This window comes from Nicotiana tabacum, chromosome 1 (genome assembly GCF_000715075.1).
Source record: "Nicotiana tabacum cultivar K326 chromosome 1, ASM71507v2, whole genome shotgun sequence".
Classification (NCBI taxonomy): domain Eukaryota; kingdom Viridiplantae; phylum Streptophyta; class Magnoliopsida; order Solanales; family Solanaceae; genus Nicotiana; species Nicotiana tabacum.
This window is the reverse complement of record NC_134080.1, coordinates 33219375-33245292: the sequence shown is the minus strand read 5'-3', so window position 1 is coordinate 33245292 and position 25918 is coordinate 33219375. Positions and strand designations below refer to the sequence as shown.

The following is a 25918-nucleotide window of genomic DNA, read 5'->3' as shown; positions in this document are numbered from 1 at the left end:
TAATTGAAGGGTAATTTCCTTAACTAACTCAAGAGCTTCCGAGCTACATGTTGAATCATCATAAAAAATAAAGAGGATAAGTAATACGAGTTTGAAGACGGCAAAATGATTCGAGGCTGTTCATTTCATTGCTGTTCCAGGACTACCAATCGGCCATCTCATTCTTTCCTTTCGCCCTGTCCGGTGAGATTTCACTTCTAGAATGAAGTGAAGAGATAGGACGAAAAATGTTGACAATGCCTTAGCTGAAGGACTCTCAAATTTCTAGTAAAAGTCACAAGTACATCAGGATGAACACATAAATGTTAAAGATTCACAGAAATGAAATGCAAAGCATCTCATACAAAATCCTTGAAGGAGGGGTCAGGTGGGGGATTTGGAGGAGGAAGTAAGCTTGAGCATATGATAAATTTACATGAAAAGTAGCTCTTTCTACATTTATCTCCAAAATAGTTAATATCCATGGGATGGCTCCGCCACGGAGATCCTAAAAGCATATGACCACCATTAAGGCATTCTTAAGCGCCACAAAGAAAGTGATTCATCTCTGCCATTTCCTCTCTGAAAAAGCAGCATTAACACAGTCAACAAAAGATTACATGTGAGAATTTTAAAAAACTTAATGTCAAGAATCTTAGTGAGCCAAATTGTGATTGACAAGAAAGGAGTTTTTGGAATTTCATCTTTTTAAACCTTGAAGCAAGTGCTCACAGCCACAGACTGGCACAAAATAATTCACAGGTAAAGTCCTCCAGACCCCTGTGGTTTTCAATTTGAAAACATGGGGATAATTCAAGTATGGTTGAAAATCAGTTATTGGTCTCTTGCATGTGTTGAAGGCTAAGTGAATTTGACCCTACTATTTTATAACAAAGTGGACAAGCAATGACCAAAAACAAGAATATTATGATCGGAGTTGAGCAAAAAAATAAAAGCCAGGTACATGAAGAAGGGTTAGGTTTGGCATTACAAGTGCTGGAATTGGCAAAGGAAGATGGTTTTCCATTTGACTGACATTGTTACAGTTAATGTTTTCTCCCCTTCAAATTTTGATCAGTAAAACATTGTTATTATTAGTTGACACGGATTTGCTATGCTATTTGTTTTTAACGAGGACACTTTCAATTATGATGATACCACCTATGTTGTGCGGACTCTCCAAAATGCTGCCGCACTTATGTCGAATCCTTTAAAAATGCACTAGTTTTGGAGGATCCAACAAGCACCCGGAGTAATTTCTGGAGAGTCCGAGCAACATAGGATACCACATCAATACATCCTCATAAGTTAACATGGAGTAGTCCTAGGAACATTACATTTGTTTCTCTCCTTTGGTGTGGGGCTGGGGGGGATCAGAACAGGTCAGGTGACCAGGATGATCATTCAAACAAACACCTCCATCAGAAAGGAACGCACTTGCCAACTTATAGCCCTTTGTAGTTTCTACCCGTATTAGCTTTTTGTTTAGTTAAATATTTGCACAAGATATCTTTCAAGGGATCTAAGTTGGAAAATACCTTGCATAGATTGAGTTCCATTTCCCTTTGCACCCCGCTGTGCATGAGACGGAGACTGCCCGTCAGCAGCTGAACCCTGCCTACCACCGGAAGCAGCGAGGGAGTGTTTCTTTTTGATGAATACTTCTTTATTTTGGATATCTGGACTTGATTTCGGAGAGCTACTTGAGATTGCTTTGGCTCTTGCAGATTTTGTGGCTTGCATGTAACTCGGGAGAGAATTGCTACTACTGCTATCTCTAGGCTCCTGATCATCATGTTGAGTTCTCTCTGAATCGAAAGAGTTGTGCTGCTTGCCATTTCTGTGATCCTTTGTTAGTTGTTCTGAACTTGTTATGCCTGAATCGGTTTTAGGAGTTGATGCGAACATTATACCAGTGGATGAGGATCGACGTCTGGGATTCGAGCCACCTTTTTCACTTCTGATCTTCTTAGGATTCACTGATACCTGACTAGAAGGTGTCCCTTGGGATTCAGGGACAGTTAAATGGCTCCTTGCGGATGCTTCTGGTGATGACTTAACTATATTGTTCTCTTTCTTCTGCTCTCCATGAAATACATTTGGGCTAATAACATCAATATGCTCACTATTTGCATCATCAGTGGCATCTTCTCTCCCTCCATCAGCGTTGAAGTATGATGAGTCATTCCGAGGAATAGTTATACTATCATCTCCAATGTGTGAGCATCTATTGCTCTTATCATCAAAAGTACCATCCTCCGAAGCTTTTAGTTCCTGCTCAAATTCGTAACCTCCGGCCTCGTATCTATCTGGTGAATCAAGGGTGGAAGAAATAGAAAGCTCAGTACCACATTCAGAGCCCCCAACTTGAACCCTCATTGAATTTTCTGATACGGCAGTTTCCCTTGCTCCAAATCCGTGATCAGTGGTATATGAAACCATATCTGCACAAGACGAACTAGATACTTTGGCTGATTTAACAGCTGAACTCAGTTTTTCAAACTTTGTCTGAGCAGCAACAAATGCAGGATTACTTGCCTTTCTTGATCCATTATTGAACATTTTGTCCTCTGTCTCTGGAGGCTCAAGGGAAATGCGTGTAGCAGAATGTACATTCTGGTTGCCTTCAGAGTCATTCTTATCAGAGAGAGCAGTCGGCTCAGTCTCTTGGAGCTCATCTGAGTCCTTTAAGTGAGCAAGAATAAAATCCGAAGTGTCATCTCTTGAATTAGTTTCACCAACTACCTGAGGCTGAGGCTGTTCCAAATTACCATTTGAAGGAGGTGATGTTGGTTTGTGGGCTTTCAAGTCTACCCAATCTGCACCATAAGACATCAAATTTTGATCACTTTCAGATGGAAGAGGTGATGCTTCCACAGCCCCCCTGGAGTTGATTGACTTAGTTTCAAATTGAACTGTTTCCAAAAGGTTTCTCGAGTACTCAGTATTTTCAATCTCCTGCTGCTCTGCAGGTAATTCCGAATTCGGTGACTGTTGATATCCTGATGAAACAGACATCCATCTTTCCAACCATTTCCACGCTGAGTCAGATTTGGAAGGATCACACTTGATATTAATACTTTTGGTCCCTGGAGTAGATTCAAGGAGCTTGCACCAAAGGAAAAAATCAGTTCTAGACAAAAATAATGTGTGGTACCAAAAACATCCAGATCATGCAGAAATGTAAATCTTTTATACCTGTTGAGCAAATCTATTGTTAAGTAGCTTTGAAATAGAAGTGTATGTAACCTCCGCTTTTGTTCCCAAGTTCTCCTTTCCCTGAAAGCAATGAAAAAAGAAGATAAGATGTGATAGATCGGTTAAAAGAGAAGTTGCAAGTGCTTCTCAACAATTGATTACATGCGCAAATGAGAAGCACAAACACAATCAGAAAGTATAGCTAGAGACTGCATTCCAGAGTCAATTAAGAAGCAAAAGGGTACTTACGGTAGAATTTCCCAAAATACATTTTCAGATTTATGCTTGAGCAAGAAGTATTACCAAGATTTTTTCGAATTTTAACTCTCTCGTACTTACATCTCGTTTGTCAGAGATATTAGATCCTTCAACAAGGCGATGAGCACGACGTGCTCGAACAAGTGCTTGCATTTTGACAATGGCTTGAACACATCGAAGAGTTCCCACAGCATGTCTTCGAACTAAATGTCCTCGTACAGCAGCTTGCAATTTGGTTATATTCTTATGCTTCAGTAGAGCTCTTTGAGCCTATCAGGTTCAGGACGAACCATCAGAGGACGACATAAAAATTTTATTTGCCGAAAGCTTTAGAACATGAAAGAAAAGAAAAATTGAGTTACCAGAAATGCTCTTATTGCAGTCTGAATGACTAGAACTTCTTGTTCATCTAGAATGAGGTCAGCTTTACTATCATTCACTCTAGTAGTGATTGGCTCTGATAGCTTCGAGTACACTGAGGCCGAGGACCGAGGCTCCTCATCTGCCAACTGTAAAACAGATGCCTTCTCTTGAATTGTAGAAATAGATTTTGTTTGTAGGACAGCGTTCGCAGGTTCTGGGCAGTCCTTGTTAGGAGATGGTGTTTCTGTAACTATCAAACGATGACTTGGAGATCTCTTGCGGAAACTCCATCTACGTTTATCACTGGAGCCCTTGATCTGGCAAATTTCTCAAATAAGTCACCAAATAAAGTAATAAAGAAAATGGAAAGAGAAAAGATGTATGCCAAAATCTTTTTAATTTTTTTTTTACAGTTAAGTGATCTTTGACAAATTTCTTCAGGAATAAATTGTATAACAACTTCTCGACAGAAGTTTCTTTGCAACAACATCGAACCTCCCCTTACCATTGAAGTTTGAATAAAGATTGATACACAATCAAGAATACTAGTAATATAAACCTCAGAATCCTGTTCGTCTGTAGTAGGCAGACACATTGAAACAAGGAACTAGTCGAATTGCAAACTAATCCTTGTGTAATCATTTTGGTATTTACAGTCTTGTATCTGTGGTAGAGATCAAATTGGAAAGTAGGAAAACTAAGCTCCTTTCATCAACTGAGGGGTTAATGAAACCAGATAAACATCACCATTGTAAAGAATTCCCAAGTCCTGATGCAGTTACTAAAAAGGGCAGCCCGGTGCACAAAGCATCCCGCAGGGTCCGGGGCAGGGGCAGATTCAGAGCATTATGTACGGTGAACCCGAAACCAGAAGTTTTTGCACATACCTTGTTTATATATTACGAAATTCATTAAATATCTATAAATATTAGACTGTGAATCCAGTTGTTATTATTTAATAACTTGATAGGAACTCATAAACTTTAAATCCTGGATCCACCTCTGGTTCAGGGAAGGGCGCACACCTAGAGGTATATGATGTAGACAACCTACCCTAATGCAACATTAGTGGCTGCTTTTACGGCTCGAACCCCTGATTCCTGATGCCGTTACGAGTAGAACTCAAAAGTTATCCTTTGTCTAATCAGCCTACATTTGACAAACTCCCATCCCTGATGAAGATCCAGTGGTAAAGGATGAAACTTTCTTAAATATAATGCACAGAGAAAGCTCCTTTAGTCAAGTATACCCAAAATGAAAAGTTATTATTAAAGATAAACCCAATCATTGTAAATATCTTCCCATATTTGTAGAACAACAGACAATGACGGATCTATCCAAGTTTTTCTTCCACACCATTTTCTCTTTAAAAAAAACATTTCTTTAAGGACAATAATAAAATCAGATAAACCCCATCATTTTGAAAGACTACCCAAATTTGTAGAACAACAAAAAAAACATTAGAAAATATACAGAACCTTCAGCTAGCATAAGTTAACACCTAATTTGTGTTAAAAGACACAATATTGCATATTCTTGTGCAAAAGGGGGTATATTTTTTTTTACCTCAGAAGCTTCAAATTGATCATGGTCAATGGAGTCAGTGCCACAAGAAATGATCTTGAAGCAAGAAGCGGTTGGTTTTCCCATTTTTTTTCTGCAATTTCTGTGTTACAGCACAGTTCAAGTGTGTAGCCTTTCTTGCTTCAGTGTGTAGCAGTGTAAGGTAAATATTCGATTTGTTGGGAATTGTACCTGATTGATGGGAGAGATGATGGAGAAATAGAAAAGAAAAGTAAAAAATTAGAGACTTTTTTAAGAGCACGGACCTCAACATTCTCCCAAAAAATGTACTAAAGCTGTGACTCTACTTTACCAGTACACGATATTATTTATGTAAATTCATAATACAGTTTTAAACTTTACTAAGCTATTATTGAAAGAAAAATAAGGTGAATAAACTTTGGGCTAAAGGCTTTTTTTAAGGTTAAACTTATGCTTGTTTAAAGAATTTTGCCCCAAAAAATAGCTTTTTATTTCAAAGCTTTGAAAATTATTTTCAAAAAAAATTAGCAATTTTTTCTAAACATTATGACCCTTAATTTTGAACTCAAACCTACGTTAAGTAACAGTGAGCCGTTAGGCATTTAAGCAATATTGGAGTTGCAGTTAAAGCAATGTATTTAAAAAGTTAGTAGGTGTTTGGTACCTTGTATAGTATTTGTTATTGGTGGAAAGTAGCATGTATCTCGTGGAATTAACTGAAGTACGTGCAAGCTGGCTTGGACATCATGATTATTAAAAAAAGAATAAAAAATTGTTAAAATTATAGTTGTATTTGACATAAATTTCATTTGAAAAAAATTCTTGACCACTATTTCACAAGAAATACATCTTCAAATTAATATTTAATATTTTACTTGAAGTTTAGCATTTATAAATAGTTTATATCAAACTTGTGTCTGCAAATACAAAATTTAGTATTTATACATACTAAATAGTGATTCCTAAATTAACAGATTGTCGATAACTGAAAAAGAGAAAAAAAGAGAGTATAATTTACTACAATCAGTTAAATTATACAAATAATTTACACAGCTTTTTCATTTTTCACTCAAAATGGGAAATGGTGAGAGGGAAGGGAGGCTAATTTCACCGAGGCCAATTTGGTCATTTAATTAAGGTACCTCGCATAAAATATGCGATATACTGCATAGTAATTTCACCGTGCCGGAACAATAATGCGATGTACCGTTTATAACTTGTTTGGATGGTTGTTATTTATTGTATTGTATCGTATTGTTCTTTTAATATGATGTTTGTTTTGATTGTTATTTAAATTTTATTGTATCTGTTTGGCCAAAAAATATTGAGCTCTTGGTTAAACTAATTAATGATGAAACAAAGGGTGAATCTTAGTTAAATATAATAAGTTCTAGATCAAATACTGTAGGATATCGGTAAGATGAACGTCGTTTGAGAGCAGTAATAGCTGGTTTGTGCTCAGTAATTATCAATAGATATTACAACATGAACATGCAATAAATATAGACAATGGCAATAAATGTAATAAGAAAGAATCTACCACCCAATTATTGTATGATTTGGATGGTTCTTTCTCTTGTCAGCGACGTGGAAATGAGAAGTGAAGATGAATAAGGAATCTTTGGATCTCGTGAACAAAGATTCAACAACGTGTGCTTCGATAAAATAATCAGCGAACGAGACAACTTTCATATATCCTTTCTGGTCAGCCTTTTATCCTTGTCAAAAAGTGAAGATCCCTTTTTATTCTCTATCTCTTCCTATTTATAAGGGATATTTCTAAGAAACCCTAAAAAGTACAAAATAAGGAATATCCAAAGGAATATTCCTTGTGTCCACATCTGAACCTATCATACCATTATTTCTTTACCCTAGCTGCCCGTCCTCGACAATAGTCTTCTTGAAAATGGCTTCCCGCTATTACATCGTGGTCGACCCCGTCCTCGATCTTGTTTATATACCGTTACCAAGTCGCCAAATTTAGGCCAATACAGTTAGTCCCTCCGCTTGTTGAGGTCATGGCGTGGCACGCCCTCGATAAGCGAACCTAGTTTGCGTCCGTTTAGAAGAAATTTGGTTGTGTTGATTAATCGAATTGGGCGAGGTCGATAAAACGGCGTAGCCAGCAAGGCTGCGGTTGGTGTGGCTGACGCGAGGTGACGTCATGGCCACACGCGTCATCATTACACGTCTTCCCGATGCACCTCCTGCATGTCTGCCGCTTCGATTTTGGTGCCATTGGCAATCCTTTGTTTCGATTCTCGCGCCACCCAACCCTATAAATAGGGGGTTATTTTTTGGAAGTTTTCCCCATTCCTTACTTTGCATGAGTATTGTTCTTCTCTGACCTTCTTCTCCAATTTCTTTTTTCGATTTCTCGCAGCTTCTTCAGTTCTAGTCCTTTCTTTCTTGCCCAGTTGCTGTGTCTTTCGTCAGACTTTGTTGCATGCGTTTCATTGCTGAAATATGTCATATTCTCCTCAATTTCATGACGAGGTTTCCGATGCCACTCCATTATCGGTGGCCCTTCCTCCAGGAGGTGAGGAATTTATGACTGAAGAGGATGAAAGCTTCCTTACCGCGGAGGAGATAGTCCCCAAAAACCCTTTGGTCAGGAATGATTTTTCGAAGGAGCCTGCTCCTACTCCTGCTCAGAGACTTTCTGAGACGGGACCACCTCACATAGCCCACCTCCGATCCAAATATCACATTCCTCCCCACGTAGAAATTGTTCCAGTCGGAAGCGACATTGTGGAGGTTCATCTTTTGTCACGACCCCAATCGATGGACCGCGACGGGAACCCGGTACCTTACTCAACCGAGTACCAACGTAACGTATCTTTCTTATTACATCATCATATACACATGACATACAGGCCTAATAGACCAACATGATCCTTTGTAAACTCAAAACATAGGCCGATAAGGCCGTACAATCTTTTATGTACACGACATATGTCTACAAGCCTCTAAGAATACATAAATATCATAAAGGTCGGGACAGAGTCCCGCCATACCAAACAATACACGTCTAAATCATACTAACCAAACGAGCAACTCCGAAGCAAATGGAGCGCACCAACATCTTTCGCTGAGCTGATAGCCTACTTGGAGGGCTCTCGACCTGTCTATCGGGACCTGCGGGCATGAAACGCAGCGTCCCCAAGCAAAAGGGACGTCAGTACGAATAATGTACCGAGTATGTAAGGCACATAAATAAATACATAAGAGACATGGAAGAAATATAGAGTACATGACTCAACATGTAAGTCTGAATAACTTTGTAAATCATAAATTACTTTTAGCGTCATGCATATGCGTATGAATGTTATGTCGTGCATAGGTACATATTTCATAATATCATCAGCCTCTGAGGGCATCCCATTATATCATATCGGCCACTGTGGGCAAAATCATCATCATATACTAGCTGATCAGGTGGTGGTGCGTATATAACGCCATAACCTTTCCCCATATCCCATATACATATATATACATACATATATACGCGTATATAACGCCGTTTGAATCATATTTCAGCCACTGTAGGTAACATCATCATCATATACCAGCTGATCAGGTGGTGGTGCGTATATAACGCCGTAACCTTTCCCATATCCTATATACATATATATACATACATATATACGCGTATATAATGCCATCTGGTCATGAGTCAATGCACATGAATGCAATGCATGAAAAGTACATTAATAAAATCTTTCGGAGCTTCATAAGACCATTTTTTCCTTTGAGTAATATCATAAAGTAAACTCTTTTCAACTTTCATATTTTTCTGAGACCCATGAACAGATGATAAAATATTATGACATACGGAAATTCAAGAACATAGATATCTCTAATACTTCTATGAATAAAGTCATTCATGGAATTTGTGCATTTGCATGTTTCGTTCGTCTCGTATGGATCATGCCAAAAGAAAGAAGGGATAACCTTAACATACCTGAGTCGATTCTCTTGGCAATCCCTTTAACACACGTTAATTGCGATAACACGTAATGGTAAGATCGGAGTAGAGAAAAATCTGTATGATATTCTTGAGAAAGATTGCACCGTACTCCGTTATAATTGCAAAACCTCACTTTGACTTTAATTATTGAAGCCATGCGTTGCTTGGATACACACAGATGTATATGAAATGACCCAAATAACATGAAGTACTATAGTATCGTCTTTCTTCCTTCTCCTGTTGATGGTTTTGATGGCATATGAGCTTTATAAAAATAACAATGTTATTCAGAATACACTTGGTTTTGAGGTTCAGATTGTTGTGTAATGCTTAAGACCAACTTTTGAATCTAGTGTGGTTGTTGGTCTGATGGCAACGTGAAATTGGATGTAAATAATAACACTAGTTATGACTTTTAACACTATAACTTGTGGGCCCCACCTTCTAATCCAACTAAACATACTAATTTGACACCTTGAATTGTGACTTAATAGTCACTTCTTACTTAGTCCCTTGGCAGCCACGTTTTGGGCCTTTTTGGCCTTATCTCAATCACAATTATTTATTAATCTTATCCAAATATATCTCCAATTAATTAGGTAATGTCCCGTTACCCTGTAGTTAATCAATTATCCGTAAAATTAAGAATTATTCCCACTTACTTAAAATATTACTCACTTTTCACATGCCTTATACACCTTACTATTATGGTCATGTGGTACCTTGTATGGTACTAGTCCATAAATACCGAGTATTTTAACTCGAGCCGTATTTTATCCCAACATGCCAAACTTGGACGAAAATTTATTTTCTTTGACTTGCTTTCCCTTTCACCTTTACGAATTTACTTATTACTTGTTTGAAATAGCATAATTCTTATAATCTCCAAATAATCTTTTCCTTGGAATTATGTCGATTAACTTACGACAAAATTTTAACGTACGAAAATGCGGAATGTAACATCATTCCCCCCTTTGGAACATTCGTCCTCGAATGTTGACTAATGCACTTATTATTCTCGTAACCCATAGTTCTTTCGAACACTTTAATACTCTTCTAGCCATATAGGCAACTATTCTTTGAATAAATCCAAAGTCTAGGGTATTTCCCCCTTTTAGTCCTCTTTCTCATACCACGACTCGTGGTCGAAATCTTTCCAATCTCGTAACTGTTGCTACCGCCTGTCATACAGCCTGTATGATTCTAACTTTGTAAGTGCGCTTATGTGACTCTTCTCTCCTTTTCCCTCCAGCTTTTAGTCAATCTCTGGGCTTCACTTTGTAAACATATACAAAGCTTGACAAGATGTCCCCCTGGGTATCTATATGTATCTTGAAGTTCTTTGCTCGGTACCTTTTTTTTTAACTTACGAATATTGCTATATCTTATTTCCTAGATCCACTTATCCATTCGTATTACTTTACTGCATCTAGGTAGGTCATACTATACCAAAATTGTGAGCAGATAAGAGTGAAGGCATACCTTTTTCGTTTCGGTGAGTCCCTGTATGCAGCCTGGATGACCCTTCTGCATATCGAGGAGATGGTGGGATGGCTGTTCTGATATAGGGTTGATGCATGTCTCGGTTGAGGCGTGGTCCTGACTGATCTCTTCGACCGTCATTACGACGATCTTTCCTTGACTCCATTTGAACTGATGGTAACTGCTAGGTCCTCGTCTGCTCTCACCTCGGCGCAGTAGGCGTTGTGAATTTCTTCCCAAGTGGTGGGAGGGTATTTCATGAGCCTGCTCAATAACTTTCGGGTCGCTCTCGACCCATTCTTGTTCAACCCATTTTGGAAAGCTGCCACCGCCATCCCTTCTTATACATTTGGTAAGCTCATTCTTACCCTGTTAAACCGAGCGAGGAAGTCCCCGAGTCCCTCGCCAAGCGATTGTCTAACGACGAATATATCATTCACCCTGACCTCTGCCTTCTTAGCCCATGTGTGGGCGGTGACGAACTTGTTGGCCATTTCTTCGAACGTTGTTATTGAACGTGCTGGTAATTCTGAGTACCAGGTTAAGGCTCCCCCCGTTAGGGTTTCACCGAACTTCTTCAGTAACACTGATGGTACCTGTTCCTTTGAAAGGTCGTTGCCTTTTACCGCTGTGACGTAATGGATGATGTGATCTTCGGGGTCTGTGGTGCCGTCATATATCTTCAAATACGGTGGCATTTTGAAGGTTTTGGGTATGGCATGCGAAGTCGCCTCCTCGCTATAAGGTTGTTCAACGAATCGGCCGACATCCAGTTTTGGTAGCAATTTTGGAGCGCCCGGTATCTTGTCAACCCTTTCTTGATGTTCCCTCATCTGGTCGCGGAGTGCTTTATTCTTGTTTTTCATTTTATTTAAAATGGCTGCAAGTGCATCATTACCTGCATCAACAACGGTGTGAGTGTTACCTGTTGGGGGAGCGGGTTGTTCACCAATGGTCGTTGTGGTATCTGCTTGCGTGATGTTTCTACTCGCCCTTTGAATGGGTTTGTCAAGTATGTTGTTTAGGGTATTTGTCAACCACTCCTCCAGTAATTTTTTCACCGCTGGTGGCGCTTCCTCAGCTATAGACGTGAAAGCTAACCTTTTGCGTGAAATGGTTATACTTGCGTGAGAGGGAGGTGAATCACTCCGCCTGGGTGTAGCACTTGGTGTCACATTCTCATCGTCTCCGTCATCCTCGTTGATGGTGTTTAAGATGTTGGTAGTGATACCCATTATTGCTTTCTGTCTTTCATCTCCTTTTCCTGCCATTGTTAGTTCGTGCAAACGAGGAAAAGATGGCTGTCCCCTTTTTATAATCTAGAAGAAACTAAAATTTTAACTAAAAAATCCCCACAGACGGCGCCAAATTGTTTAGTCAAAAAATATTGAGCTCATGGTTAAACTAATTAATGATGAAACAAAGGGTGAATCTTAGTTAAATATAATAAGTTCTAGATCAAATACTATAGGATATCGGTAAGATGAACGGCGTTTGAGAGCACTAAATAGTTGGTTTGTACTCAGTGATTATCAATAGATATTACAACATGAACATGCAATAAATATAGATAATGACAATAAATGTAATAAAAAATAATATACCACCCAATTATTGTATGATTTGGATGGTTCTTTTTCCTGTCAGCGACGTGGAAGGATGAGAAGTGAAGATGGATAAGGAATCTTTGGATCTCGTGAACAAAGATTCAAGAACGTGTGCTTCGATAAAATAATCACTGAACGAGACAACTTTCGTATATCCTTTCTGGTTAGCCTTTTATCCTTGTCAAAAAGTGAAGATCCCCTTTTTATTCTCTATCTCTTCCTATTTATAAGGGGTATTTCTAAGAAACCCTAAAAAGTCTACAAAATAAGGAATATCCACTTTTGAACCTATCCTACCATTATTTCTTTACCCCAGCTGCCCGTCCTCGACAACAGTCTTCTCGAAGACGGCTTCCCGCTATTACGCCGTGGTCGACCCCGTCCTCGATCGTGTTTATCTACCGTTATGTGCCACTTTATGTAACGATCGATTTTGTGTAATTGCGTCCTTATCTTGTTTTATTCTCTTATCTCACCCTTCATTATTATTAAATAATTTTATTTTATCATTTACACTACCTTTTTATACAATAAATTTTCCCCGTATCATAATTTTTCTTTATAATATTACAAGTTTATTCTTCATATAGCTAGTTCGTGATATTATGAAACAACATCAAACGATATAATCTATCCAAAGTTACAAAAAATGTGTTCATCAAACGATACAGTATAATATAATATAATACATTATGAAATGATGTCTAACAACCATCCAAACAAGATGTTAGTAACTTGCCATTCTTTTTTCTGATAGATATTGCGTAGAGGGTACTTCTAATTTAATTTTTATGTATGTTATTGTGCTTCTTAGTTACTTTTTTTTTTTATATTATCTTTTCACAATCAAATAGCAACCTAAATTGAAGGGAGTTGGCTAATTTAATATTTGAGGATAATGTTGGTGGTTCAATTTTGTTGAGAGGTCCATTGTATAGTTGAAATGTGAATGAGACCAGTTAAGAAAGGAAATAATGAGAAAAAGATATTTCGTAATGCACCCTTTGAATATGTCGGTAAGCAAGTATAATAAATTCGAAAGCTAAATTAATAGTATAGTTTATCTTGTATGCAAGTATAATTAATTTAGATAAATTTCACCATAGACAGATATAGTTTATCTTGCTATAAGACATAAAGGAAACAGTCAAAAATCCATTTGATTTTGGATCAAATAGAAGGTTTTGATTGATTATAAAATAAGAAGTAAAATGACATTGTATAGTCGCTCTTAAAATAGTCGATAAAATATAAATATATATATATATACACACACACTTTTACATGATTACTGGATGTAAATAATTTTTATCGCGGACTAAAAGGGATCTTTGCCCTTGATTATAGTTGGTATTTTGTGCCCATCATCATTTATTCACCGGTTCTGGAACTCCTTATCAGTGGTGGGATCAAGTAAAATAAAATTAGAATTATTATGTTGTGATTACTAAGCTGATTTAACAACATTGTTAACTTGTGTGAGAAAAATTTAAAGAACTTTTCTCAACTCCCTTCCAACAATTTACTGTCTACTGGAGAATTTTGAGGTAAATTGTTTTAAGTGAGTCCTAAACTTAACAGGGGCGCATATAATTCTAGTCGACCATCTATTAACCTCGAGTTGATTCATATAAGGATAGTAAGAAATTATAACAATAAAACATCACTTTTATATAAGATTGGTACCTATGATGCAAGTATGCAATTAGCAATATCCACGTCTATTGATTTTAAAATTTACTAGTTTCTTTGTACATGCATTGCACGTGTACCTTGCACTCATCAATAAATAATTAATTAAATAAATAAAGCATAAATTATTAAAAAATTATAGTTTACGCTAAAATAAATGTAATATTTTTTAATACTAAAAATTAATGTTATTACATTAACATAGTAATTGTATTCAATATATCCAAAATATACAAACACGATAAAAACATTTAAAAAAGAAGAACTCTCATAATATTTATCATGATTGAAGAGAAATCTAGTGAGTGTTAACGGTCAAGATCACAAAAAAATAAAAAAATCTCTAACGACAATTCAAAAGATATAGTGAGCTGTGTCATTTGTTGTAACAAATGCAAAATGAGAGAAAAAACTTAATGACAACTCAAATAAATTATCTTCTATTATTTCATCCTTATTGCTTCAAGTTTGAATTATTTTAATTAACTCTTAATACTATATCATCACCGATTACGTTTTATTTTCTGATTGCTTTAACCACCAATGCTCTTTTTATTGAAACAAGTTTATGTATCCTAAGAGTTTTTTCACTTGATTTTTTTTAACTAATATGATGAATTTAGAAAGGAATTGGATAGAATTATTTTGTTAATTAGTTAATTCAAAAACATAATTATTTGCTTTCAACATTAACAAAAATAATTTATTTTTATTGATTCAAATTATTAATATTAGTTCACCCAAATTTTAAATATTTAACTGTAATAATGATTTTATTTACTATAAATTCTGTATTAAGGGATAAAAAATCGATTTGATATTTTATTTTTAGATATTTGTGTTTGCAGAACTATTAGTGTTACCAAATACTTTTCTAGTCTCTCCCTCTCTCTCTTTTATATTTTTAAATATTATCTTATTATTTTATTTTAATTATTAAGCATAATTTTTAAAGATATTATACATAAAAAAATTATTAAATAGAAAAATATTGTTTGGAGAGAAGAGTAGTTCAAATATTGAACTATTATAGTTCACATATAATAGCATGAAAGGAATTATAATTATGTTACAATATTCAAATAAAAATAATTTACGTAAGATAATTAAAATATTAATTGACTTTCAAGTCCAAGATAAAGATTTGACAAAAATAATTAGGTGCAAGAAAGTGATATCTTTTAAAGTATTAACCTTTATTTTACATGTATATTTGCACATTTTATTCATGATAAAGTTTTCTTGGTATTATTTCAAAATGTCGTAGTTGATATTTTTACAACTTATACAAGAACTAAACATGGAAAAGTTATATTACTTATAGAAAATCCTAAAGGTCTTTTAAATATTAGGCATAAAGTTGCATGATCTATTAATTACTTTAATTTCATTAAGACACACGTTAGTTTACTTTTTTTTCCCTATAAAATTCACATCCACTAAAAGTAATATGAAAATAATTATAGTTACGTTATATATGGAGTTTAAACAAGGAAAAAATATATGTATGGTAAAATACTAATTGATATTTAGGACTTCTTACCTACCATAAAAAAAGAAAGATTTAATAATCAAAATTTTAGTCAATTTTAGAGTTCTAAATATTAGGGAATTAATTAAATGACTATTTTATCTAATGTGAAATCTATTTTAAAGGGTAAAAAAGGCGAACGACATTTCGCTAAAGGGCTTCATGCTTTTAATATAGTACTAGTTTAAGAGTACGCGCGTTGTGCGTGTATCTCATATCAATGAATGTAAATTTTATAAAAATTACACACACACACACACAAAAGAGATAAATGTTGATCTTTGGACTTTCGTTAGATTTGGGTTCTCACGCCATCTTTTCTATAAAAATTCGATCATTATGATGATAAAGGGATTATACATGCTAATAAACATTGTTACTTCCTTTAGCTCAATAGTGATGGATAATATCAGTAGCCACGTATCAACACCGTGAGAAACTACGAAACTCTATGACAACACTTTTGAAAAATATTTTATTAATATTTTCTTAAAAAAGAATAGCTTGAAATAGCTAACATTTCTAACATTATCAACCTTAAATCTTTAAAATTTTAGTAATCTGAAAATAATCGTGAGTTTCTGAGTATGATTTTTGTGCAATTTGTTTTAAATTTTAGTCTCTTGGTATCTTAAAGTAGAACACTTCTAATGTCACCTATAATATTATTGTTCGGGGTGAAATAACAAATCCTAAAATTATGAGTTCTTGTGAAAAATGGACTTACTCAATTTATTTAAGTAATCTTACTGGGATGACATTTCTAAATATTAAGAGTTCCTATATAGTTCAAATAAGTAAAATATTTAATAGTCAAAGTTTTAGTTAATTTCAATGTCCTAACTATTAAAAATATTAATTAAACAATAATTTTGTCAAATATAAAATTTATTTTTAAATGAAAAAAATTTGATCAATTTCGCGTTAAAGTTTCGAGCTTTTATAATAGTCTAGATTGATTGAAGAAGATAAAATAAAAACCGAAACATTATTTTCCTATATATTTAGTAGTTTTCAATTTAGTCTCACACTATTTACCACATAATTAAAATACATTAATGTAATTTATTGCAAATACTAAATAAAGTAAATTCTTCAACAAAAAAAAATTTAATTATTGATGTTAAAAAAATATTTTGTTTACCGTGAATACAATTTGAGTACCATTAGGATGTCATTTGTCACTTGCCATGTATAACCGACTTCAGACGAGCATCTCTAGATTTTGTACTACTGTTCCAAATTGACTTTTTAAATATTTATTTAAGGTAAAATTTTAATTGATTTTAAAGTCCTAAATTTTAGGTATCTAGTTTAAATAAAGAAAGATATAATAACCAAATATTAATGAATTTCTAGGTCCTAAATATTAGGAAAAGAATTAAATGACTATTTTATCTAGTGCGTGTTTTTTATATTAACAAATATAAAATTTGAAAAAATTGCACAAAAATTATTAAACTATGTGATGAGTTATAAAATAAAAGCCCAATAAAGACTATTGATCCAATTTAGCTAACTTAATAAAGAAAATAATTATATTTTGCAAAGGTATTCTAATGCCTTTACATAACTTCGATATATAAGTTGTGCATTTGCTTTAATAGATCAAATAGAATAAAATAATATACTGACTTGTCAAATATTACGTAACTATATTATGTTCTCATAGTCTTAAGGAAATAAATTTTATTTGCTCAAAAGTTTTCAAAAAGAAGTTTAGTATTTTAATGCTTCGTTAGTAATTTTCCTTAAATATGTAAACGCTTGCACACTATGTAAGTACTAAATTATATTTTTTTAAAGTCTTAAATATTAGAATTTTTTACATTGTTTATATAAGGAAATAATTAATAACAATAATTTTAGTTGATTTTAGATTCCTAAATTTTAGAAAAAATAATAAAATGACTATTTTGTCTTAGTATGAGCTCTATTTTTAAAGGGTAAAAAAGGCGAACGACATTTCACTAAGGGCCTTCGTACTTTTAATATAGTATAGATATAGATAGTTTGCCTATGCTAAACTATTTTTTTATAATATTAGATTACGACAAGCTTAAATGTACAACAACAACAACAAACCAATAAAATTTCACAGATGGGTTGGGGAGGGTAGTGTGTACGCAGACCTTACCCCCGCCCAAAGAAAGTAGAGAGACTGTTTCCGATGGACCCTCGGCCACAAGCTTAAATGTAGAGATGTAAAATTATAAGCACTGAGTTTTAGGGATGTAGCAAGTTTAATTTTAAGCAAAAATAGTTAAAACACTAATTAAGAACTTGGACTAATTTAGAAATCAAACCAAATGGTCTATATCTTAGAAACAGACGACAAATCAAAGGAAAATTGGCTTGAAGTCCGACTCTATTTTTCATTATAATCAGTGCAATGTCTATTACGTGAATGAATAAATACTATCCAAAAGGATACAAAGCTGTGTAAATACAAATCCAAGAGCTCACATTTTAGCACTGTTTACCGTTTGAGACCAATACTTATATAAGTAATCCAAGAGCTCACATTTTAGCACTGTCTCACCACCCCGGTGCTTTGTTTTGACCAACTAGGCTGATGCAGGTGTAGCTGAAGCCTTTGTTGCAGTGTTTGGTTTCGCAACAGAAAATTGTTGGATTTCACTAGACTGCTGACGCTGCTTCTGGAACATATTAGGTTTCATGGGCATCTGTCGCGCAATGCTATTAGGCAACCGTCCTTCCTTGAGTTCCCCCATTGTAAGCTTTAAACGCTTGACTTCTGCAGTTAATGCCTCGTGCAGAGCTGCAATGCAACGTCATAATTAATAGTTTCCATCCTCGTGGATGTGTGTATCAAAAAGATATTAATATCCCTATTATAGGCAGCCACCAACTGAAGGCAACCACAGATCCAAGGATCATAGAGTTTTAGCAAGTACATACATTTTGAAAGAGTCTTTCAGAATGTCATAGTAACCGCAGGGTTAAGATGGATCTCTGGGCATACAAGATTCAAAAAATAAATAATGATCACTACTGATAAAGAGAGCAAGCAGTACACATATAGGACAAAGTGCGAGACTATGACCCGAGATGACTGATGATTCAGTCATGTCCAAACATAGACCTTATTCACCAGTCAGTATGCGTGAAATAATGGTGATTGAAAGTAGTAAATGACCGAGCTAGACCTAAAATAACTTTTTGCATAGCCATTTAGGACCTATAATTTTGCAATTGATTCGGACTTAGCTAAAACCTAGCACAATTGAAACAAAGGATCCATAGAGATGAATGACGATACTAACTAGTTAGGATTAAGGCTTAATTGTTGTAATGTTGTTCAGGTAATAGGTAAAGCTGATGATCCCGTCCCTGTCAGGGGAGGTGCTAATCATCTCTCTTCTCTACGAACACTAAGGCGTAATTGCCATTACACTTGCACATTAGGTTTTGGTAGAATAAGTGTGACACTTAGGGGTCGTTTGGTAGGAGATATTAGAAAATATAATGCAAGCATTAGCTCCATGCATTACTAATATCTTGTTTGGTACATTTTTTCAATTTGTGTATAACTTGTATTAGTTGTACATCATACTTGGTATTATCCTACATATAAGTAATGCATAGAAAACCATGGCATTAGTAATACCAAGGTTATTAATGCATGCATTAGTATGGTTAAAGATACAATTGTTCTTAAAGTCCCTTAAAGCTAGAGAGTATGGAGGGCATTTTTGTAAACAACTATTTTTCTTCAAAATTATGCAATACATTATAATTTTAATACATCATACCAAACAGTAGATAAGAAATAATAACTGCATAACTAATGCTTGCATTACTAACACATGCATTACTAATACACCTTATTCCGCACTATTCTCACCCTACCAAACGACCCCTTAGATGTTTTAGTCTTACGAAACCTCTAACTTAATTGAAAGACAGATTATTGACCAGCCAAGGGAATCACGTTAGAACTAACATAGTGGGACATGACAACTGCTAGGGAGAAGGAAATGCTAGCGAACATCAATCCAACTAACAAAACGGCTTGCCAGAAGGGTCAAGAAGAGAGAATGACAATATTTTCTGAGTTAAAACATTTGAAACCTTATGCACAGTTTATAGAGAGTATTCATACAGCTGACTTAATTATGATCACAATTATTTTAGTTGTTTATATGTATGATAAACTCAATAAATAAATAAAACAAGAAATATAAAGCATATTGGAGATAAACATATAAAACACTGCATAATTTCAAGAACAGAACACTTCAGAGAATAGTCTATTTCAGCAACTTCTAAAGTCACCTTGTGCTAGAGCATTATAGCCACCAAACTTTTGAATTCAATAAGAGAAGATATAAATACAAGAAATGAAGAAGAAACCAAAGATCAAGTAAACCGTAATTGAAATAGTTTCTTTCTAAAAGAAATCCTGTAATTGCACTCAATGAACACCTAAAACTGTGTAAATTTGCAACATCTATTCCTTCTGATTTATTTCTTAGAGTCCATGTTTGCACAAATGAATATCTAATAGTATGTAAACTGTTCTTGGAAAAAGCTATTTAATTGCAAAAATTGATTAAATCTTTAATGATTTTCAGAAAGATCATCAAATCTATTTGCGACCATCAACATCAATAACAATTAAAACAAAACTATCTATCTTAAAATCAAGGGATAGGAAAGCTTCAAATTTTCAACTTTGGAATAACGAAAAGCCAAAAAAACAAAAGATATAAAAACTGTACAAAAAAAAAAATATTCATTCTCTCGATTTCTGCAATAAGAATCTTTGAATTGACATATTGCCAAAGTTTTTTGTCTTAAAGAATTAAAACAAGAAATCTTTTCTTTCAGTTAAAACTTACATGCAAAGTGCAATGCATATGGGTGCAAACTAGTTTATCTAAAGACTAACAGAAGAAAATATAAGGAAAGAAACATACCATCTCTGAGCTGTGCTTGTTGTTCCATGGCTTGAAGGCGAAATCTCAGCTCATTGTTCAAGCTTGTAAGCTCATTAAAATCTTTCTGCAATGAGATATAACAAATCCAATTACCTCAAAACAAAACCAAGTTCACAAAAGAAGCACCAAAGAGACCTATAAGCTTTTAATAAGCACCTGTAGGCTGGTCACTTGTGTGGACAAAGTGGTTGCTTCTGTTTGAAGAGTCTGAACGTTATATTCCAACTCTGAAATATAGCGCAATTTACGTTCCTTGGATCGAGCTGCTGACTGACGATTGGCCAATATCCTGAGAGCAGAAGAAATTACAGATTCCAAAAAAAGTATGTGAAATTATTCCCTCTTTTTCCTTTCTTGAAGATGATTTAACCTGGGAATTTAAAGAGGGCTACAATTACAGAAAAGAATTAATCAGCAATTCAGCTCCATACCTTTTGGCACGTTTAGAATCTGAAACTACAATCTCTGCCAGTCTTTCATCAGCCATAATCTTTCTCATCTCAGCTTCACTAAATTCACTGTTTCCTAAGTCGAAATTGATCTTGTCTGAGTTTTCATTTCCAGACTTACTTGATGAAAGCTGCCCCGGACAGTTTACCAGGGAAGTTGTTAATTTTGGTGACTCTTCACCATATTGAAAACTTCCAATAGCACTATCCATTGAAAGACTCCTAAAATGTCGGGTGGTGGGAGTAATATCTACATCAGCACTCCTCTTGATACTAGTTCCTTTCGAGACACTTTCTGCTTCGTTATTGCTGCTGTCGCCACTGCTTAACTTTGTGCGACTGGCAATGCTATCCTTGACTTTATCCTCGGTAATAGAAGAGTTCAATGCCTCCATGTTTTCCAGATTCATGTACGAAGACAACTTGTCCACTACCTCTCCCCCTGATTTCCTTCGCAAGGGATCTCCAAGCAGCGTTGCTCCACCCAGAACTCCCTGGCCACTTATGGGCATCAACTGCAGTGAAGACTGAATCATAGCTGAGAATCCCAACGGAACATCACTATTAGAGCGACGATGCCCTTTCTTAGGAGGAAGACTATCACTATATCGAAATGTGTTTTCCCTTGTTGAAGAGGAGACAAATGGTGGTCCTCGGGAACTAACATCAACTTCCTCCATCGATGTGTCCTTCAAACTAGAGTTGGCTGAGGCCATAGATGACTCACTATGAGGAAACGGGCTCAATGGGGGAAGGCCATTGTTTGAGAAAATACTCGGTTGAGATAAAGACCTTGTATGAGAAGCTCCCCCACCAAAATTATGGCTGATGGGTGGCTTAGAATTAGGCTGAGCCATCAGAATCAGGTAATACAATAGCAAAACAACAAACTCGGAAACAACTTGATCGAAATCCTCCCCTAAGTTTGAAAACACTATCGGATAACTCCGTTATAAGGCTAGTACGTCGAGTAGCTTCAAATTTCGCAGTTCTAGTTATATCTTATGATCAAAGAACTTCACCACTTTCCATCAGATTATAAAGCTCACTCTCACCTGCACAAACAAGCCTAGTACTTGAAAAACCGTAAAGCCTGCTTGCTCTAAAATTAAAGCAATTCAATCACGAAAAATTACTAAACTCAAATTCATTCCAACAACTGTTTTTCATCCCAGACAAAACCCCAACAGCCTAAACAGCAGAACAAGATAAGAAAGACAAAGTACAAGATTCAATAACTTAAAAAAAGAAAAAAAAATGTAGTACCTGAAGCTACTCTCCAACGTGATGACACAACTCCACATCGTTAATAAAGTGAAGGGTTAAAAAAAGATTGGAACATGGGAATTAAGCAGAACTTTCCCGCTGAAAATGGCGGTGATTACGGTAGAATTATAAAGAAAGACAAGAAGTGAAAAGACAAAAACTTTGGATTGCATACAATGACAAGAGGGTGGGGTGGGGGTGGGGGTGGGGGTGGGGGTGGGAGAAGATGTTCTCTGTTCCTTTCGCTATCTGAGTGAGTGCAGGCAGACAAGTTTTATTTTGTGTCTCACGGTAGTTGTACGAGGTTATTTTTGTGTACCCAATCTCACACTTTTGTGTTTATAGGAATTTAGGTCCACAATTTTGTGAGACTACAATTAGTCACGAGACACAAAATAAAAAAAAAATTCGTGCGAACAGGACAACAAGAGAGTTTTCTTGACAGAGGCTGAATTTGGGTTCATATAGGAAAGTCCGAATAGTTCAATTTCATTTACATTTCAGCTGCATTTAGCAATCGCGCTCTATTCAATGCCGGCCTCAACTCACAAAGTTTTTCTAATTACATTTGCACAATCGGGGAACAGAGAAAATTGAGAATTGAGTCTGATAAACACACGCGGCATCACCACTAGATATAATCCCATAAAATACTGGACGAGCAAAAATGGTCGTCCATTGTTACTTGTTCGTGTTTTGACTAGGCACACCCCTTAAGAAGTAATTAATAAAGTGATAATTTTATTACATCACCTCGAAACTACTTGTTCATGTTTGATTAGGCATATTCCTTAAGAAGTAATTAATAAAATAATAATTTATTATATCATTTCTAATTAATTAAATTGAAATGATTAATGCTAGTACTTAATAATAAGAGTGAAATATATTAAAAATAGTAAAATATCTTTTGATTTTTCAAATTGGATAAGTAAAATTGGACATTTTGTTAAGTATAATGAAGAGGGTGGATAAGTAAAACTGGACATTTTTTAAGTATAATGAAGAGGGAGTAATATTTAGAGTAATTGGGAACTGTCAGAACTTGTGGAGGTACTCTAAAGCTTACTTCTTCTGGGGAAATGTTGTCATTTTTCGGTTCCTATGAGTTAAACTAAGTTAACTTTACTCAATATTTTACAATTTATTCTCTTATCATTCCAATACTTAGATACTTATATTTCCTCCATTGCATAAAGGAATAACGGGCCGCTTATGAAAAATTCTGCGTACGCCACTGAGTGTACTTATGTTGGAACCTCAGTAAGAAGTTCACCCTGTACGAGGCCCGGTATTCTCTATTAGAGCGCACCTGTTGTGCTTTGACCTAGGTAGCTCAGAAGCTGAGGCATTACTTCTGTGCCTATACTACATATCTCCTATCAAGGATGGACCCCTTGAAGTACATCTTTCAGAAGCCCATGTCCACTGGCAAGCTAGCCAAATGGAAAATCCTGTTAAGTGAGTTCGACATTGTTTACGTAACTCAGAAAGCAGTCAAGGGACAAGCACTGGCAGACCACCTTGCTGAGAATCCCGTGGATGGAGAATATGAACCTCTGAAAACGTATTTTCTTGACGAAGAGGTATCATTCATAGGAGAAGATATTGCAGAATCCTATGACGGTTGGAGTGTTCTTCGATGGAGCAGCAAATTTCAAAGGAGTTGGCATAGGAGCAGTCCTAGTATCAGAAACCAGTCAGCATTATCCAGTGTCCGCCAAACTCAAGTTCCCGTGCACCAACAATATGGCCGAGTACGAAGCCTGCATCTTAGGGCTCAAGATGGCCATTGACATGAACATTCAAGAATTCCTAGTGATTGGAGATTCAGATCTACTCATACATCAGGTACATGAAGAATGGGCAACCAAGAACTCTAAGATACTCCCGTATCTACATCATGTACAGGAACTGAGGAAAAGGTTCACGAAGATGGAGTTCCAACATGTTCCCAGAGTCCAGAATGAGTTCGCCGATGCATTGGCTACCCTGTCATCTATGATACAACATCCAGACAAAAATTTCATTGACCCCATTCCAGTAAAGATCCATGATCAGCCACCTTACTGTGCCCATGTTGAAGAAGAAGCAGACGGAAAGCCTTGGTTTCATGATATCAATGAATATTTGGCAAAAGGAGAGTACCCAGAGCATGCAAATCCTACTCAGAAACGCACACTTCGGAGATTGTCCAACAACTTCTTTCACAGCGGAGGAATCCTGTATAGGAGGACTCCTGATTTGGGACTATTAAGGTGTGTCGACGAAAAGGAAGCATCCAGGCTACTGGAGGAAATTCATGCTGGGACCTGCAGTCCACATATGAATAGTTTTGTCTTAGCAAAGAAGATACTCCGAGCCGGTTACTTTTGGATGACTATGGAGACGGATTGCATCTAGTATATCCGAAAATGCCATATGCTTCCAGATACATGCAGACATGATAAAGGTACCTCCAAATGAGCTCAATGCAATGAACTCGCCATGGCCGTTCGCCGCCTGGGGAATGGATGTTATCGGACCAATCGAGCTGCCGCTTCAAACGGGCACAGGTTTATCCTATTAGCAATCGACTATTTCACCAAATGGGTTGAAGCAGCATCTTACAGAGTAGTAACTAAGAAAGTCGTGGCAGAATTTGTCCGCGGCCGCATTGTTTGTCGATTTAGGATTCCAGAGTTGATCATTACTGATAATGGCTCCAACCTCAATAGTGACTTGATGAAAGCTATGTGTGAAACCTTCAGGATCAAACACAAGAATTCAACAGCCTATAGGCCTCAGATGAATGGAGCTATAGAGGATGCCAACAAGAATATCAAGAAGATATTGAGGAAAATGATAGAGAAGCATAAACAGTGGCACGTGAAGTTATCATTTGCTCTATTAGGGTATCGCACCATAGTCCGCACATCAACCGGGGAAACCCCCTATATGCTAGTTTACGGTTCGAAGGTTGTCATTCCCGCTGAAGTAGAAATTCCTTCCCTAAGGACCATACAAGAAGCTAGGCATGATGACGCAGAGTGGGTAAAAAGTCGTTATGAACAACTAGTCCTCATAGACAGAAAGAGTATGAATGCAGTTTGTCATGGTCAACTCTATCAGAACAGAATATCCAGAGCCTTCAATAAAAGAGTCAAGCTAAGATAGTTCACACCGGGGCAGCTGGTGTTAAAGAAAATTTTTCCGCATCAAGATGAAGCCAAGGGAAAATTCTCTCCCAACTAGCAGGGTCCATACATGGTTCACCGGGTTCTGACAGGAGGATCCCTCATACTTGCAGAAATGGACGGTGAAGTCTGGCCAAGGCCAATTAACTCAGATGCAGTCAAGCGTTACTATGTGTAATCTTTATGCTTCCCTTATATGATGTAAATTGAACTACGCCTAACCTGATTCCCGTTTAAGAGGGGATACGTAGGCAGCCCTGTGGGTTCGGTCACAATGAAATAAAAATTTTCATTTCCCCCACAATTGGAAACTAGGGCAGAATTTTGAGGAGGACCCTTAAAATTCCGAAGTAATTTCATCCAATCGCCATGAGCAGCAGTCAAAAACGTCAACTCATCAAACTGGGGCAGAATTTTGAGGGGGACCCCCAAAATTCC

General features: G+C 36.0%; 2 protein-coding genes and 1 pseudogene across 2 annotated transcripts; all 3 read right to left on the bottom strand.

The window, feature by feature from the left end:
- Positions 1-244: 244 nt before the first annotated feature.
- On the bottom strand, positions 245-5667 carry LOC107799663 (protein IQ-DOMAIN 32). The gene is made up of 6 exons (XM_016622804.2): positions 5365-5667; positions 3798-4115; positions 3517-3705; positions 3178-3258; positions 1518-3087; positions 245-561 (listed from the first exon to the last, which is right to left on the bottom strand). The coding sequence occupies exons 1-6, from the start codon at positions 5446-5448 to the stop codon at positions 542-544; spliced, it is 2262 nt and encodes a 753-aa protein (XP_016478290.1). The 5' UTR covers positions 5449-5667; the 3' UTR covers positions 245-541.
- A 12308-nt stretch (positions 5668-17975) lies between these two features.
- On the bottom strand, positions 17976-22555 carry LOC107799666 (bZIP transcription factor 29). Its single transcript, XM_016622806.2, has 5 exons — positions 22305-22555; positions 21021-22093; positions 20746-20878; positions 20569-20653; positions 17976-18407 (listed from the first exon to the last, which is right to left on the bottom strand). Exons 2-5 carry the CDS (start codon positions 21893-21895, stop codon positions 18193-18195), a joined length of 1308 nt encoding a protein of 435 aa, XP_016478292.1. The 5' UTR covers positions 21896-22093; positions 22305-22555; the 3' UTR covers positions 17976-18192.
- Positions 18961-19021, bottom strand: LOC142165326 (U6atac minor spliceosomal RNA; annotated as a pseudogene).
- Positions 22556-25918: the final 3363 nt, after the last annotated feature.